This window comes from Salvelinus alpinus, chromosome 9 (genome assembly GCF_045679555.1).
Source record: "Salvelinus alpinus chromosome 9, SLU_Salpinus.1, whole genome shotgun sequence".
NCBI lineage: Eukaryota > Metazoa > Chordata > Actinopteri > Salmoniformes > Salmonidae > Salvelinus > Salvelinus alpinus.
The window spans coordinates 19,611,515-19,629,978 of NC_092094.1; the positions used below are offsets into that span (position 1 = coordinate 19,611,515).

Consider the following 18,464-nt stretch of genomic DNA (forward strand, 5'->3'; position numbering starts at 1 on the left):
ATAAAAAAAAAAGTTTCCATTGATCATCCTTGAGATGTTTCTACAACTTGGAGTCCACCTGTTGTAAATTCAATTGACTGGACAATATTTGGAAAGGCACACACCTGTCTATATAAGGTCCCACAGTTGACAGTACGTCAGAGCAAAAACCAAGCCTTGAGGTCGAAGGAATTGTCCGTAGAGTCCCGAGACAGATGTGTCGAGGCACAGATCTGAGGAAGGGTACCAAACAATTTCTGCAGCATTGAAGGTCCCCAAGAATACAGTGGCCTCCATCATTCTTAAATGGGAGAAGTTTGGAACCACCAAGACTATTCCTAGAGCTGGCCGCCCGGCCAAACTGAGCAATCGAGGGAGAAGGGCCTTGGTCAGGGAGGTGACGAAGAACCCGATGCCCACTCTGACAGAGCTCCAGAGTGCCTCTGTGGAGATGGGGGAACCTTCCAGAAGGACAACCATCTCCGCAGCACTCCACCAATCAGGTCTTTGTGGTAGAGTGGCCAGACGGAAGCCACTCCTCAGTAAAAGGCACATGACAGCCTTCTTGTAGTTTGCCAAAAGTCACCTAAAGGACTCTTAGACCATGAGAAACAAGATTTTCTTGTCTGATGAAACCAAGATTGAACTCTTGGCCTAAAAGCCAAGCTTCACATCTGGAGGAAACCTGGCACCATCCCTACGGTGAAGCATGGTGGTGGCAGCATCATGCTGTGGGGATGTTTTCAGTGGCAAGGACTGGGAGACTAGTCAGGATCGAAGGAAAGATGAACGGAGCAAAAGTACAAAGACCCTTGATGAAAACCTGCTCCAGAGCGCTCAGGACCTCAGACTGGGGCGTAGGTTCACCTTCCAGCAGGACAACGACCTTAATCACACAGCTAAGACAGCACAAAAGTGGCTTTGGGACAAGTCTCTGAATGTCCTTGAGTGGCCCAGCCAGAGCCCGGACTTGAACCTGATCAAACATCTCTGGGGACCTGAAAATAGCTGTGCAGCAACGGTCCCCATCCATCCTGACAGCGCTTGAAAGGATCTGCAGAGAAAATTGGGAGAAAATCCCCAAATACAGGTGTGCAAAGCTTGTAGCGTCATACCCAAGAATACTCAAGGCTGTAATCGCTGCCAAAGTTGCTTCAAAGTACTGAGTAAAGGGTCTGAATATTTATGCAAATGTGTTTTTTTTGTATTTATACATAAGCAAAAAAATCTAAAAACCTGCTTTTGCTTTGTCATTATGGAGTATTTTGTGTAGATTGAGGGGAAAATACCATTTAATCAGAATAAGGCCGTAAAGTAACAAAAGTCAAGGGTTCAGATTTTTTTTTTGCTGCTGGGTTTGGTCTACTTAGTTCATGGACTTTCCCTCTACTCAAATAGTTTTTGTTCTTTTTTAAGATTGGAGTGTCTTGCTTCCTCTTTCATCTCTGCTGACACTACACATGCCAGTTCTCATATGTGACTTAGCAGGGGTTAAATTAGGCTGCCAAATGAGATCCAAGCAGAGCTGAGCCCAGTACTTTTGGTTATGCAAATTTCACCAACAACAATATCCAATGAAAAATTGTCCAGATAAAATTTTGCTCAGCCAAAAAGCACTTTTAACCAACAGCAAAATCAGACCACCCCATAGATTACCTATTCAATTGGATCAGCTTGTGGCTGTGTGTATATATATATTTTTTAATTTCAGGACCCTGTCTTCGAAGATAATTTGTAAAAATCCAAATAACATCACAGGTCTTCATTGTAAAGGGTTTAAACACTGTTTCCCATGCCATAAACAATCAATGAACATGTACCTGTGGAACGGTCGTTAAGACACTAACAGCTTACAGACGGTAGGCAATTAAGGCCACAGTTATGAAAACTTAGGACACGAAAGAGGCCTTTCTACTGACTCTGAAAAACACCAAAAGAAAGATGCCCAGGGTCCCTGCTCATCTGTGTGAATGTGCCTTATGCCTCCTTGCAGCATGCCTGAGGACTGCAGATGTGGCCAGGGCAATAAATTGCAACGTCTGTACTGTGAGACGCCGAGACAGGACGGACAGCTGATCATCCTCGCAGTGGCAGACCACGTGTAACAACACCTGCACAGGATCGGTACATGCGAACATCACACCTGCGGGACAGGTACAGGATGGCAACAACAACTGCCTGAGTTACACCAGGAACGCACAATCCCTCCATCAGTGCTCAGACTGTCCGCAATAGGCTGAGAGAGGCTGGACTAAGGGCTTGAAGGCCTGTTGTAAGGCAGGTCCTCACCAGATATCACCGGCAACAATGCCGCCTATGGGCACAAACCCACCGTCGCTGGACCAGACAGGACTGGCAAAAAGTGCTCTTCACTGACGAGTCGTGGTTTTGTCTCACCAGGCGTGATGGTCGGATTTGCGTTTATCGTCGAAGGAATGAGCGTTACACCGAGGCCTGTACTCTGGAGAGGGATCGATTTGGAGGTGGAGGGTCCGTCATGGTCTGGGGCGGTGTGTCACAGCAGGCAATCTCAACGCTTTGCGTTACAGGGAAGACATCCTCCTCCCTCATGTGGTACCCTTCCTGCAGGCTCATCCTGACATGACCCTCCAGCATGACAATGCCACCAGCGATACTGTTCGTTCTGTGTGTGATTTCCTGAAAGACAGGAATGTCAGTGTTCTGCCATGGCCAGCGAAGAGCCTGGATCTCAATCCCATTGAGCACGCCTGGGACCTGTTGGATCGGAGGGTTAGAGCTAGGGCCATTCCCCCCAGAAATGTCCTGGAACTTGCAGGTGCCTTGGTGGAAGAGTGGGGTAACATCTCACAGCAAGAACTTGCAAATCTGGTGCAGTCCATGAGGAGATGCATTGCAGTACTTAATGCAGCTGGTGGCCACACCAGATACTGACTGTCACTTTTGATTTTGGCCCCCCCTTTGTTCAGGGACACATTATTCAATTTCTGTTAGTCACATGTCTGTGGAACTTGTTCAGTTTATGTATCAATTGTTGAATCTTATGTTCATACAAATATTTACACGTTAAGTTTGCTGAAAATAAACGCAGTTGACAGTGAGAGGACGTTTCTTTTTTTGCTGAGTATATACTTCATGTGATGTGACAAGCAGGTATAGTGACAGGTGGAAAGCCATTTCTTCAGCGATGTCCAGTGTAGGCCTACATACAGGTTCCATGTTAGTGGCTAATGCTACTTCCGGACATTGCGCACAGCATTCAGACCAATTATGCTGATGCTATGCATTGGCCAATGAGAGGCTTTGAAGGCACCGGTTGGCCATATTGGCACTCCCCAGAAGAAGCAGTCCTCCAAAGCAGGGTTTCCCATACCTGGTCCTGGGGCCCCCCCTGGGAGCACGTTTTGGTGTTTGCCCAAGCGCTACACAGCTGATTGAAATAACCAACTCAAGCTTTGATTATTTTAAAATCAGCTGTGTAGTGCTAGCTTGGGGAAAAAACTAAATGGGGCGGGGGGGGGGCAGGACAGGACAGTTTGGGAAACCCTGGTTTTGCTCACATAATTTAAAAGTATGCATTAAGGTGTTTGTAATAGAATAAACATGGCAAAAACTAAATATGGATTTCTATAGCGTCCAAAATAAAAACAATTACAATAGTGGGGAAATGCCAAGATGAAAGGCACGGTGGCTTCAAAACAGCAACCCTTCAGTCATCTAGTGTATACATAAAATCATTGGTTCAGACCATAGACATTAAAACCAGGTTCAGACCATGGGTAAACAGACTGCAAACTGATTGGCTGAACACGATACCCAACATCTGGAAGAAGCGTTAGCCACTAGCAAGGTGGTGGAAAATTGTGTTTTATTAAGACAGTATGCATCATTTTCCAAATTTTCACAAAAATCTAGTTGAGGAAAACGGACACCGTTGCAGCCTAAATGAAGGATGTTATGTACGAGCCGGGCGCCGGAGAACACAAGTGTATTACAGGCTGGGCAGATTACAGTTGGACGTCAGATGACAAACGACATCAGGAATAATAGCTCCATCGTGCAGACAGATCGGCTGCTCCTTGAAACGAAACTTACTTTGAAAGGCCTAAGCATCCATCAGTGACATCACCTAACCCCCAGCTCTCCCATCCGTACCAAAGAAAAGAGAGAACAAGCAACATACTTAAAATCAGGAAAAGTTATTTATTCTAAGAAATGTACAGTATAGAAAATACGTTGTCTATTTCCAAAATAATCTATGTCATAAGAACTTGTGAACATAAAACTGGAACATACGGGGCCTTTTTGATGCCGCCATGCTACGGCGGTAAATGTCTACTGCTTAAAACAACCAGACATCACATGTATATTAAAAACAAGTTAAAAAATGTACAAAATGTAAAAGAGCAAATAAATATGATTCACATTTAATCCAATCTAGACATTTTACTAGTGCAGACAAACTGGATGACAGCAGAGTAGAGGCATACAGACTTCCATGTCTTGTGCAGTCAACACAATCAGAGACAACAAAGCTGCATAATAGTATCACAACCTCACAGACCATTTACAACTACACTGTCCTTCATACATGGACAGCGCAAGTGAACACCCTACCTCCGAGAAGACCTCATCTAGCTAATACTAAAAATGAAAATTCCCTAGTAAGTAAAACGGCAATACATCCTTGTACAGAATCGTGGGACAACTTTTGTCTCACAGCTAGTATTTTCCTATATTCATCCCTCCTTGAGCACATTTCCTTTTAATGCCATAGATGTCTATCAATGAGGGCACTACGTTGCCAGTTCTATGCTGTCTAACACGTATCCAATAGAAGCACAGGGCTCAGGTTGTCTAGACTCACCTGTGGCAGGAAGGCATGCAATCTATACAGCTGGTAAGACGAGATCATATATAAAAGAGCCCTTTTCTGTCGACCTCAGACATATGCCCAATCATTCACCACACCCCCGAGTGACACAAGTAACCTTACAATCAAAGGTCTCATGGAAGGGAAAAGTATACATAGTCATGAGCTTTTGTAGCAAAGTAGTATAAGGCCATGTGTGTGCTGGGGTCTGAGTGAGTGAATGACTGAGTAGAGGGACTTAGTGGATGCCAGAGGACTGGCTATGAGGTAGATTCATTTGTTGTCATCGCTATACCTGTGGGGTTCACAGGTGCAACATGGATTTAAGATGGGGAAGACTTCAATTCACACAGATAAATTGTTGATAGATGCATCACTCGCCGATGCATGGTGGCAATGACAAAAGCTACAATATTAAAATGAAAAATAAAACCCAAACAGAAATCAAATGGGTTGACAGTAAGCAAGACCGCCATTGTCACAAAGAGGACCAAAAATAACACAGAATCTTGCAAAAACAATATTGGTTTATCAGTTGTCACAAAATTAGGTTAATTAATTTGTCACTATTCCAGTCATGTTTTCTTGTGGTGCTTCTCCTTCAAATAATTCATTAAAATACCCGTATAGAACTGTACACCCTGAGGACATATTAAGTTCATTGAATTGGGGAGGAGGAAGCACTGACGTAAAGAAATAATCACGCATGGGTGTGATTGTGGACAATCTTTACCGTTCCAAGTAAAATAAACACCACAAATAAATGAGCTACAATTGGATTACCATTTTAGGTGACATTTTTCAACAAAATGTATGGAATGCAATACATGACATTGAAACAAATAAAAAATAATTGGGCTGGAAGGGTGACAACATGAATATAGAAAAACAAATACATCAATTGTTGATTCTAACTTGTTCACTTTGTGTGTATGTGCATATGCCAACCAGCTGAGCACATGGAAGTGTGGTGAACCAACCCACAAAAGACCCCAGTTTTTCTGACAGAGGACACCTACAGTGAAGAGTTATACTTAATATATATTCATATATACACACACGGTAACAAGCACCAACAAAGAATCCAAGGCCACTAAATTCCAGTAGTTGTAGACTATCCCTAGTGCATAGCAGAGAAGGCTCTCTGCAGGTCTGAAATAAAATACATTCTCATAGTGAAGGCAGTTTTGAAGGATGCATAAAATTACACCGGAACAGCAAAAAAAAAGCTGTGTTTTAGTCGAGGTGGAAATGGACAAAAAACTCCCCTTCTCAGAACGTTTTCCTTTTTTCCGACAGGCAATCCTCCATCATCTTCTGTCCCTTCACATGGCGGGGCTCCTGTGCTGTTCATCTATCTACATATATTGAACTCATTCACACATACATTCAACATGAAGGAAACAAAGGCAACTGCAAGGCATGTGTGTGTGTGTGTGTGTGTGTGTGTGTGTGTGTCTGTCGACAGGGTTCTGATGACGGCTTCTCTACAGTCTCAAAGGACCTCCTTTTCTACACCTGAGTCTAAAAACATTTGGAGACGAAAAGGAAAAAACACAAAGAAACACCAGTGCTCTCCTCTTACCAGACCAGCTCCTTTTGTCCATAGAGAGGCTCTAAGACCAGACTTGAGGTCCATAGAGAGCTATAGACAAGAGGGAGAGCCTTCTCCAGACAAATCCAGTGTGAGAGAAAATAATTTAAAAAGGTCAAACAGAGCACCACAATCAGACCATATCAATAGACCACTTAAAGCCTGTGTTTACACAGGCAGACAAATTCTGAGTCCAACCAGCCTGCAGACAGAGAAGCAGGGTCTCCAGATGTTCTTGCTGGCCAGGCCTAGAGGGAGGGACCAGCTGTAGAGTCTGAACTTGACTGGGAGTCCACAGGCATGAAGACAGACAGGGCCATGTCTCTGCAGAGGCAGTCTCAGTGAGGGTTCCACACAAAGCAGACAGACATCCCCAGGGGCAAAGAACTCATTCTCTAAAGAGATTCTCAAATAAATGTGTCTCCATTGCCTGCATCACTCTGCACATGTCTTGTCTGATGCAATGGGAGCCCTACTTACTGGTGCCCTCGAACACAGACAGAGGACAGACTCCATTTTGAACCGCTCCGCAGCAGAGAACATCATGGTTCCGACAGCAGTCACATTTAAAGTCTTAAGACAGGAGATACACAGGCAAGCACACAGGTTGTCGTCATGAATGATATGCAGGCACCAATTTGTGTAAAGGTTTTGTTGCATTTGTCCTTTACCTGAATTGTGGAGAAAAGGAAGGAAACAAGAATATCAATCATTGAAACTAGGACTGTGGCGGTCATGACATTTTGTCAGCCGGTGATTTTCACGCAAATAACTGCCGGTCTCATAGTAATTGACCGTTAATTAACAAACACATTGAGTATCTCCTGGCTTCCACACAGTCTGATGTGGACCTTTCGAACATCTACATTTTAAAAAATCTAACAAATCTATTTAATACAGCCTACACCATCACAATAAATCCATTATTTATTTTAGACAGGTCTAAAGAAACATGATACGAAGAAAATGTAGTCTATTTCAAAAGAACAGAACAGCATACTGAGTTGTCCTTATGTTAGGCCCTGATACGGCTGTGGGCTACACTAGTTCATTTAGCAGACAATATTTGCTTAGAATTCCGTGGCATTATTTTATAGTATGAAGAATACAATAGAAAGGATATTTCCTCCAAACGATTTGAGGGAGGGCGCAGTTTACAATTGGCTCATTCATCCCCCTCCTCTCCCCTGTAACTATTCCCCAGGTCGTTGCTGCAAATGAGAACGTGTTCTCAGTCAACTTACCTGGTAAAATAACGGAAAAAAATAAAAATAAAAATAAAAAATATGCGGCTATTCTGTGTTGAGCGGTTAACAAAGAAACAGGTGCTCCTATATGCTTAATTTAGAGTTATTTATGCAACTTTAGTTGTGATACGAACATTGGGCAAAATGTTTTGATTTTTAATACATTCTAAGGCTGCATGATGCGACTAATGATGATCTGAAAAAAGTTGCATGAAAGGCATGAGCTCTGCTTAGTTTTTTTGCACAGGCTGTATACATTTCATCAGTCTCTCGTTCACAATTTGACAAGCACTTGATAATGCCTCGAATTTTCTGGATGCATCCCCTTTGTGTGACCGTAATGCCCTCTAAAAGAATCCATGCCTTTTATGGCCAGTGGCCGTTGTGTCCTTGGGCGGAATATAATAATTATAATTCCCTTCTCTAGGCTGCGTGCTCCGAAGCACCTCTTACTCACCTCAAATCTTATTAGCCAATGCCCGTCACGTGATCGGGTCCTTCTCACAGCATCACAGGTCCTTCTCACAGTCTACAAGTGAAGACACACATCGGGGACGCAACTGCACGTGTTCTTATCAAATGCCGAGGCGCATATTGAAGACGTTGGAAGAACTGTCCATATTTACTTTTTGTCAGCCAACAAGATGAGTAGGCCTAACGAACAGCAAAAGCATTAGCCTATGTCAATCTACTATCCCCCATAGTACAAAAGTTGACCTATTCTATTGATCAATTTGTCCTTCTGTGCGAGAAATAAATATTCCAAACATACCCCTCGTCTGTCCCAGGCTGCGATAGATCCTAAATGAATACATCTTCCCCAAACTTGAAACTCATGTGCTGCGTATGTATGCCAGGTAGGGTTTACACCCGTTGTAAATAGGATTAATGTGCTTAAGTGGCCAAATAACATCTTTAAAATTAAGTTGTGATACAAACCGTATCAAAACATATAGGCCTATGGGCTAGGTTACATGAGGTGTGTGACTATGATTTGAAAAAGTTGAGAGAAAAAAAGGCAGGAGCTGTGTCTTGCCTTACTGCACACAAGCTGGGCATCATTCAGGTAGGCTACCGCACGGCAAGCGGTACCGGAGTGCTAGGACCAAAAGCCCCCCCCCATTTTTTGTACACTGCTGCTACTCGCTGTTAATTATCTATGCATAGTCACTTCACCCCCACCTACATGTACAGATTACCTCAACTAACCTGTACCCCCGCACACTGACTTGGTACCGGTGCCCCCTGTATATAGCCTCGATGTTGTTATTCTTATTGTGTTACTTTTTATTTTAGCCTACTTGGTAAATATTTTCTTAACCAACAGTGCAGTTCAAGAAGAGTTAAGGGCTTGTAAGTAAGCATTTCACGGTAAAGTCTACACTTGTTGTATTCGGCGCATGTGACAAATAAAGTTTGATTTGATTTTGATATCGATTCACAAGTGATAATATATCATTCACAACCGATAGGCTAATAGTCACCCATCAGATTGTTCTTGAATTAATCTTGTCTTTACATATACTAAATAATATGTGAGAAATTTGTTTTGATTTAAAATTGACCATTATCATGCACCTGTTTCGAAACAGGGGCAGGGGTTCATTTTCTTGCTAGGTAGGCTATACTCTTGTTGTAAAGCGAAACAATGTGCTTAATATTAGGAAAGTTGAGAAAATATAGTAGGCCTAGCCTATAGAAAGCTGATGGGATCCTCCTCTTCTTAATAGAGGCCACCAAAACTATGTTCTCACACAATTGCATAGCCTATAGAAATGTTGCGCAACATGAGCTCATGGGCTCATGAATTGTTTGATTTTCAAATACATTTGCATTGATGTCAGAGTGATTAGAGGGACAATAGAGTGCTGAGTACCAGGCAGTTAGCAAGTTTGGTAGGCTACTAATGACCATCAGCAGCATCAGAGCTTGGAGAAGCCTGGTTACGGTGACTAAACAGTTACGTGGAATTTAACTGAGGTCATGACTCGTGACCGCCGATTTATCAGTAATACGGTCACCGTAACAGCCCTAACTGAAACATGACGTGATTTATTGAAATATTGATTGGTGAAATCTGTTATGAATGTATTGTAATGTTTTTAAAATGTACAACTGCCTTAATTTTGCTGGAACCCAGGAAGAGTAGCTCCTGTCTTGTCAGCAGCTAATGGGGATCCATAATAAATACAAAATATACCCTTAAATAGTCACTTACCCTGCTTCCACAGAGTTGCTCAAACTCCCTGTTTACTGCTGGGACCACTGGGAGACATCATCTGCTGCCTACAAGATGACATAAGATAAAACACCAATAACCTATTTTCAACCATATTTTTAGCACGGAGTCCAATTGAGATCGAGGTCTCTTATGCAAAAAAGCCCTGCAAGGGAATGAACAGTTAGAATCTTTAGCGTAGCTCTTTCTTACCCTGGGTGAAGGAAGTGTTCAGGCCCCAGGCCTCTCTGCTGGACCGTCATGCCTTGGAAGTGGCCTTCAGTCTGGGGGTGTCTGTAAATGGCCATGCGGGTCTGTCCCGGGTGAAAGGGTAGGTGCTGGGGCCGCTGCAGGGCCTCCATGAGGTGGGGGTGGGGTCTCTGGGGAGTGTAGTGTCCACTAGGATAGCCAGGCTGGCTAGGGTATGGAGGCCGAGAAATCATGTGGGGGGGTGGGGCTCCACCCTGCTGCATCCCAGGATGCACTGCTCGGGGGTCGTACAGGAAGTTGGCCACTTGAGGCAGGGGCTGGGAACTCCAGCGGCGTGCGGCAGCGTTGTGGCTGTCCAGGTCCAGGATCTCTTTCGGGCTCTCTGGCCGCTCTGAGCTCTCCTCCACCCGAGCATGCTGAGGCTTCATTGGGCTGCCAGCCTCCCTGCTCTCCTTCCCCGCAGAGCCTCCATGGAGGCCCTCGGGCAGGAGACTTGGGGACATCAGGCTGACCCCGGAGCCCTCAGAGCCCAGGGGGGAGCCGATGCTGCTGCCCTCCTTCAGGCACCCATTGACCTTGGCACTGGCTGCAGGCAGGTAGGTGTTGGAGGGCATGGGGTGGCGAGGCTGGTATTGCTGCTGCCTATGCCACTCCTCAGGTGGGTAGCCCCCCCGGCTGTTGCCCTGGGGCTGGGGGTATAAGTGTTGCTGCTGGTACTGGGGGTACATATTGGTGTGGCCCTGGAGATGCTGCTGCTGGGCCATGTGGTATGGATAGGCAGCTCCTTGCTGGTGGTAGGTGGGGTAGCCGGCAGGGTTATGGTTTGGGTTCATGGTCTGGGGCATAGCTTGGTTTGGGTAAGGCTGCCGATTTGAAGGGGGCATGGGCCTGCCCATAGGTTGACCATAGTGTGGATGTGTTGGGCTGCCCATGGCTCCAGCAACCCGGCCCGGAGAGTGGGGAGGCATGGCTGGGATGTGACCAGGTGCTGGTCCCCTTGGCCCCAGGCTGCCCTGGTTACCCAACTGTGTCTGTTTCACCTTGGGACTGAACGACTGTTGTTTATAGATGCTGTTGGGAGGTCCAGACTTCATCATCATGCTGGGGTTACCAGAGCTGCCTCCAGAATCCCTTCTGCTAGTGGGCTCGCTGGGCCTCTGGTCTCCATGGTCGGCTGGGCTGGGCTGGGGAGGCAGCTGGGCCACAGGGTGGCTGGGAGGCAGGGAGGTGAAAGGGGCTGGCTGTGGTGGACCAGGGCCAGGCTGGGCCCCCTGGGGGGCGCATTTTGGCATTCCATGCATGGGGCTTGGCTGTGGACCACGTTGAAGGGGATTCTGAGCCACATGTGGAGGTGTGTTCTGAGGGTTTTGGGATCCTTGCTGTGGGGCTTTCTGACTGATATGTTGAAGGATGTTTTGTTGCTGTGCATTCTGGATCATGTGTTGATGGGCGTTCTTAGGGTGAGGGGCATTCTCTGGGATTTGCTGAGTGGGGATCTGGGTTATATGCTGTGGAGCATTCTGGGAGTGCGGAGAGTTCTGGGAGTGAGGTGAATTGTGGGGGTGTGGAGGAGGAACAATGGAAGGGTTGTTCTGTTGAGTGGGAGTCTGGCAGACAGACTGTACTCTTCTCTCCCCCTCCTGGTTGTCGGTTGTCTCTGAGCTCTGTGGGTGTCCCGGCCCAGACGCAGCCTGCTCCCCGGTCCCGCTACCCCTCTCCTGTGATCTGCCCAAGTTTGGAGCCGAGGGGCTCTGCATGCCCCCAGTGGGGCGACTGGGAGGCTCTGTGGGACGATCATGTTCAGACTGGAAGGGGGTTATCCGCGTTCCTGCATGGTTGTTGTTGGTTGTTTTGTGATCTGATGTGAACTCTGTTAGGACAGAGAATATAGAGGAAGGATGTTACAGTGAACACAAAGGATCCATTTGTAGAACATCTGAGTTTATGCCTCTACAGACGGAGAACATGTCCTATTACTTTTCAAGACACAGACTCCAAATTAACACCATCTTTGATTATTTTTGTTCGAGAAATGTTTAGGGGTTGTCCTTTATATAAAACATCTTCTTGCTAGTGTAGCTGCAGTGTGATGACATGTCATCTCAGTTCCACCCTCAAAGCAAGCCGCGAGACTTCATTGAAGTGATGAATATTTAATTAGTCACTTACTGTGAAAAATGATTACCATCACATTGCAAAGAGATGAGGGGAGAGGGTTTGCTTATGAAATATAGTCAGAACTTCAGACAACTCTGAATATTATTTTTTTTTGAGGTAAACGAGGATCCAAGTTGATTTTCATAAAGCTTAGAGGGAGAGTTGTAAAGCAAAGAAGATCATTCCTACCTTTGGGCTGCATGTCTGCGTGATGGGCAGGCTGGCTATCTGGGCCATCGTCTCTGGCAGGACGCAGCAGCTGAATTTCAGGGGGAGGTGGGTGCTGCGAGGGCTGAGCTTGAGTTGGTGCGCTGCCAACTCCCTGTGGGGGCTGCTGCTGAAGGTTGCCCATGAGCTGGCGTGAGGAGCCAGCAGGGAGTCCGGTAGAGGAGGCAGACAGCTGCTGCAGGGCAATCATCTCTGGGCTCTCCAGCATGGAGGCCAGACGCTGCCGTGAGTCCTGATGAGGCATGGGAGGGCGCAGGGCCATGGGCCCCGGGGAGGTGCTGATGCCACAGGGCATCCTGTACTGGCTATTCGGGGGTGGGGGGTACCCTCCAGGGCCACCAGGCTGCTCTGGCCAGGGTTTGGGGCCCATGGGACGTGGACCCCCATGGAAATAGGGGTGCTGCTGGTGGTTAGCCATATTCTGCTCCTGCATCCCAGGTCCACTGGGCCTCTGCTGGCCTTGGTGGTTCATCCCTGACCACATGCTAGGAGGCACGCCCATGCCTGGAAGGAAGGCAGGGTAGTTGTGTTGTGGTGGGACGTCAGGCCCGGGGTAACGGTTCCCTCCGGGGTGCATGGGGTGGCCGTCGGTGTGCTGGCGGGACGAGTACATGTTGCCTTCGGGCGTGGGGGTGCAGAGGCCCCCAGACTGGAGGGCCACAGGGCGGGGGCCCAGTGAGGGGCCGTGGGTGGGACCCATGTAGGGGTGCTGCTGCTGGTGGTGCTGGGGACGGAGAGGCCGGCCATCAGGCCCCACCTGGTATCTAGGGCCAATGTGGTGACCATCCCTCAGGTGTGGCTGGAATACAAGGACGTCTATCAGTATGTCTGCATAGCAGCAAATATAACCAACCAACGGTGACAGAGCAGGAACACACAAAAGATTGTTCAGCTAGAGCACACTGTGTGAGCAGAGCAGATAACAAGATAGTTCCTCATCAAATATGTGAAAACTCCATGGGATCGTTTTCTTAGCTGATCTCACCTGCATGTTGTAATGTTGAGGCATGTGGTGAGCATTGGGGTCTCCAGGCCGGGGCATGTGTCCCTGTCCAGGGTGAGGGTAGGCGTAGCGGGGGTCCATGGCCATCCTCTGACCATACATGTGTGGACCGTGGGGACCAGGTGGGTGCTGAAGCTGCTGCAGAATGGATGACAGTTCACTATCTCATGTCTAAAATGTCACGCATTTATCTGTCCTTATCTAAAACTACTCTTTTAACTGTTTTTCTCTTTATTAACTCCTACTGAAGTACTAAAGCAATATCTCCTATGTGAAATATTGTTTTGACATGCATGGCCTCCCTTTAAGCCTAAACAAGAACTACATATCAAATAAGCGTTCCTAGCTACCTGCTGTGCTCGGTGGTATAGATTCCCAGGGTGGAGTTGTCCATGGGGCATGCTGTGGGGGTGTGGGTGTCTGTTGGCCCAGTGGGTGGGAGGGGGAGGCTGGGACACCTTGTTCCCCTCCTCCATGGCGGTGCTGCCCTTGCCCCCTGGATGTGTCCGTTTGCGCGAGGCATGCTCAGTGGCTCGGCCCAAGCGCTCTGGCCCCGCCTGTTTGGGGCCTTTGCTCCGCCTCTTCTCCTTGCGGTCTCTCTCACGGTCCTCACCACACACGTGGAACTCTTCGTCCGTGTCACCGTCCTCCGACGGCAAGTGCTTGAGCAGGGCTCGGCTGAAACAGCGCTCCAGGGACTCCGCCATGATGCTGTACTCTGCCGAAAAACACAGACAGGCACACAGGGCTCATTCATCTGGCCAGTTAAACACAGATAGACACAAATATCAGAGTATCATCTGAACGCCATTGCATAGACACACCCCAGCGTTGGCCGGCAGGCTGACCAGCCCAGAGGGCCGTAGCGTGGTTGACCCCTGGGGAGAGCATTCAGACAGATGGATGACTCCAGACAGGGGGCTTAGCTAGGAGCTGGAATGTCTCTCTGGCAGGCAGGCAGGGCCTGGTGCACTGGAGCACAGCTCAATCACTTCCCATTCATCACTGTCAAATCTGTCAGGGCCAGAGCCACATTACAGCCCAGCTCTCCCCCAAAATTCTCTCCTCCTCCACTTAATCAAATTGATCTATTTCACATTCATAATTGAAGTCCAAAGTCAATCCCAAAAAACGTTTTTCAAGTGCTAGAGGCATTTGAGGGACAACATGCATGAGGTTAAGCTCAAAATGAAGTGTGTGTATTTACCACTGTCTTCCCCATTGTACTCAATGCAATTCTCAAACATGAGCTTCACGTCGGACACAAACTCCTCCTTGGCTATGTACTCCCCTTCATTCAGCTTCCTCTCGATGGTGGACAGGTCCATCGGAGTCTGAGGAGAAATCAGGGCTAACGTAAATTGCTACTTGTGGAATGGATGACATCAAATTAAAATGTGAAAAAACTCATAACCGAGGCATCTAACCTTCATTTGACAAAGTTTGGACCCGTCTTTTTGACTGTGAGTTCGCTCACCTGAATGATCTCATTATAGTTGGGGGCATAGGATTCATCCACAGGCTCCAAGAAGGGCCAGGAGTCTTTGTGGGCTTTCAGGGCCTCCAACACTGTGGAGAACAGTTGTAGTCAGAACAGAGGCACCATCCTGGCTAAGTGTCCAGAAGAGTCTGCAGCAGGTCAATATGCTTTACACATACAGATATGATACAATGATGATTGCATAGATGACAGGGCATATTCTTTTACTTTACCTTTGTACAACGCCGTATAATCATCATCAATTTCATAGCTGCAATAAAAGATTTAACATTTTCAAAACAAATCCACACAGGTTACTCTCCATAAATGACCAGTACTCTAGTGTTGAGTGGTAGTGTGCTCTTACAACGCTTTCGTCCTGCGGGCGCGTTGGATGGGTGAGTGGGGTTCCAGGTGCAGCAGTTCGGGGGGCAGGTCCTTCCCCTGGGATATCAACCAGGCCTTCTCCTCACGCAGCTTCCGCCGCCGCGCTCGCTCTGGGGGACACAGCAGAACACGGGAACCACAATGAATTACACACAACACCATGAGGAATAGTGCGCCAACGCTAGTGGTACTTCCTAGCCTCCTTAGAGTTTCAAGGGCACTTGTTGCCCATCCGGCCATCTGCTGGTTCGCAGAGTCCATAAAAACCAGGCATAACATCACGAGAGACTGAAGGAGTTCAGAGAAGAGTGTATCATCAACCATCTTCTTGCAGGCATAGCTGATAAAAAGATGAGACAGAGGAGCACATATCGCTTTATCTTTCAACATGAAAGGCCGTCCCCTGCTGTGCGGATTAAAAGATGGAGGGTTGAGGCTCCGATCCACCCGAGACCAGGCAGCCCAGCCGGTCCTGCTGTTCATCTATAATACATTCATGAGGGTCGTTCAGCAGTTAATTAACCGTTGACAGATGACATCAGACGGAGGAAGAGTCTCTTGTGATTCAAAGGGCTCAACATTCCCACTCTTAGCCCAATGCGGCACAGATTAAATTTGATGACTTTTGCTACTCCGAATCTTCCTGCACCGCAAGAAATGCAGATGCAGATGAGCTTCTTGATGTACATAAATTGGCTGAAAAGCCACAGTAACACACTGTTACATGCGGACCACACCACTCGCGCGTGCATGTTGATTTTGTCCACCCACACCAGACGCGATCAGGACACGCAGGTAGAAATATCAAAATGAGAACCAACTATATTAATTTGGGGACAGGTCGAAAAGCATTAAACATTTATGGCAATTTAGCTAGCTAGCTTGTGTTGCTAGCTAATTTGTATTGGGATATAAACATTGGGTTGTTATTTTACCGATCAAGCAACTTTATGGACTAAATGTTAAAATCCTGTTGCTGCAGGATTATTTTGCTGTGACATTATAGGTCAAATTAAGATCCTACCCCGGTATAATTCACAACCAGAGGCAGTGGATCAGGCAACCGTACCGGCAATAAAAATGCAGAGGTGTGCGCGAGTTTGGCGGTCCTTTAGAATCCATCATGTCGTCTTTGATCCTGGAGTCTATTAGTGTAACACTCTGAGCCTCACCCCGTCTACCCCTCCCAGCTCCACTACTCACCTTCCACAGCTTTGACTCTCTCCTGCTCCTCTCTCTGACGCTCCTCCCGAAGCAGCATCTCCTCCTCTCGTTTCTGCTCTGCCAGCAGGGCCTGCCTGTCCATGTCCACATCCCTCTGTTTCTGCTGCTCCACGTCAGCTATGGCCTGCAGCGTGTCCTGGACACACAGGAAACTATCAGTCCACTGGGTCTCACAGGAGACAGGACACACTAAGAACACCAAGAACCATCTATACACAAACACACAGCTGGTCTCACCTCCTCCTCTTGGCTCATGCGTTTCTCAGAGAGCCGGTAAGAGCTGCGTACTGGGGTGGGGTCCAGCAGCCTCTGCTTCTGTTCATTCTCCTGGAGAGGCAAAATAATCAAGATTAAAACACAAATAAGTGGGTTCGTTATTCACACTTGTAAAAAAATAAATCACACGCAGTCGCATTTATCAAGTAACGCTTCCACGGGAGATAATACCCAAGCAGACCCTGGGGAATCCTCTGTGCTCTTCCAGCAGAGCTGTGAGGAGAGGGGGAGGGGTCACATGCCCTTGGGCGATTCAGGCTCTGTTTCTCCCCACCCCCTGACTACCCCAATTTAAACCCCACCCACCGCGCTACCCACCACCCAGGGGGTCTCTGACTAACCAAACTCCTCCATGCTCCCTGTGACATTAATAATCAAACGTTACAATTACCACTAAAAGCGGAGTGGGGGTGGGCTGTTTCTCATGTGTGTGTGTGTGTGTGTTAATTTGCAAACAGATCGTAGCATAGCCACTTCATGAAAAAGTAAGTTACATTATTTTTTTGTTTCCCAAATCGTGTCCATGAGTATCAAAATTGGTCGCAGAATACAACCTGTTAACATTTATACACAGACTACAACATCGAAGAAAAAAACTAGAGAAGGAAGCTGCAGTCAGAGCGGCGCCCTCTGGGCCAGGAAGTATCTATATCTATGTCAGGGAATTGGCTTGGTGCTTCCTGTCAGAGCCCATCAGATGACCGGGCCTGTGAACACCACCAGGGCTAACCCCTTCCCCCTTTTAGAGTTCTGCCTGCCACCAGCATGTGGACATGTTTGAGCAAGGCAGGTAGCTCCACTGGTGCTTATGGCTGCCGCCACCACAACTAGAGGGGGTGTCAAAGTGCTGAATGAGCTACAGCTCCCATCCCCCAGTCTTCTCTCTCTGCACCGCAGCACCAGCGTGTCCCGGGGCTCCTCTGTTCTGCATTACCCACAGCACTTAATCCCACACAGGAGATGGACAGCCTCTGGTGTCGCCACTTAAGTGGTCGACAATACTGCAGCGCATAGGGCCGTCAATCAAGAGGCTCCATCCCACCTCAAGGTGAGCGCCTGCCTCCCGCCAGCGCCCCCACCAAATGGCTGTGATGGCCAGGGCTGTGGACGGGAACTGAAGGAATCCACGCCTGTGTGCGCTCACACACGCTACACATATACAACTCAGACGCCTGCTCTGTACTTCCAGAGCCTGCACCCGGTGGGAAGGGAATGTTCAGCAGCTTGAGAACTGTGAATATGTCCAGAAAGATACCAGCCAGGCATGCTGGCCGTGAAGAACAGGTCACCATCGGGTGATCATTAGAGAATGACCCCATGCCGACAGAATGGCCAAAGGGCTTTAGACCGTCACAGACGGGCAGGCTGTGTTGGGTTTCTATAGCAACAGGGCCAGTATGTGTTATCAGACAAGAGGACACTAGGAAATGGTGGGCTAGGGATAGCAGCCACCACCAATCCGAATGTGCTCGTCTCGCAACAGATATACTGTCTAACTACGTATACTCAAAGATAAATGAGTATGCAATGTCTTAAAAGGGCAGCATTTGAACAGTTAAAACATGGCGTCAATCTCCCAAGGCGAGTCTCATTCCCCAGAAGAAAAACT

At 47.5% G+C, this 18,464-nt stretch overlaps 1 protein-coding gene across 4 annotated transcripts in view; it reads right to left on the reverse strand.

The window, feature by feature from the left end:
* Positions 1-4,141: 4,141 nt before the first annotated feature.
* Positions 4,142-18,464, reverse strand: part of LOC139584472 (chromatin remodeling regulator CECR2-like) — a 46,186-nt gene continuing 31,863 nt past the window's right edge. For 2 of the 4 annotated variants that reach the window (XM_071416371.1, XM_071416375.1), the window contains 12 exons: positions 16,817-16,906; positions 16,559-16,715; positions 15,336-15,465; positions 15,202-15,239; positions 14,966-15,057; positions 14,696-14,822; positions 13,839-14,206; positions 13,471-13,626; positions 12,447-13,284; positions 10,104-11,970; positions 9,891-9,958; positions 4,142-7,096 (listed from right to left, as the gene is read on the reverse strand). In XM_071416371.1, coding sequence (XP_071272472.1) covers positions 9,910-9,958; positions 10,104-11,970; positions 12,447-13,284; positions 13,471-13,626; positions 13,839-14,206; positions 14,696-14,822; positions 14,966-15,057; positions 15,202-15,239; positions 15,336-15,465; positions 16,559-16,715; positions 16,817-16,906 — 3,912 coding nt within the window. In that variant the 3' untranslated portion in view covers positions 4,142-7,096; positions 9,891-9,909. The remainder of the gene's footprint in view (positions 7,097-9,890; positions 9,959-10,103; positions 11,971-12,446; positions 13,285-13,470; positions 13,627-13,838; positions 14,207-14,695; positions 14,823-14,965; positions 15,058-15,201; positions 15,240-15,335; positions 15,466-16,558; positions 16,716-16,816; positions 16,907-18,464) is intronic. The other 2 variants (XM_071416374.1, XM_071416373.1) reach the window with 2 other exon arrangements.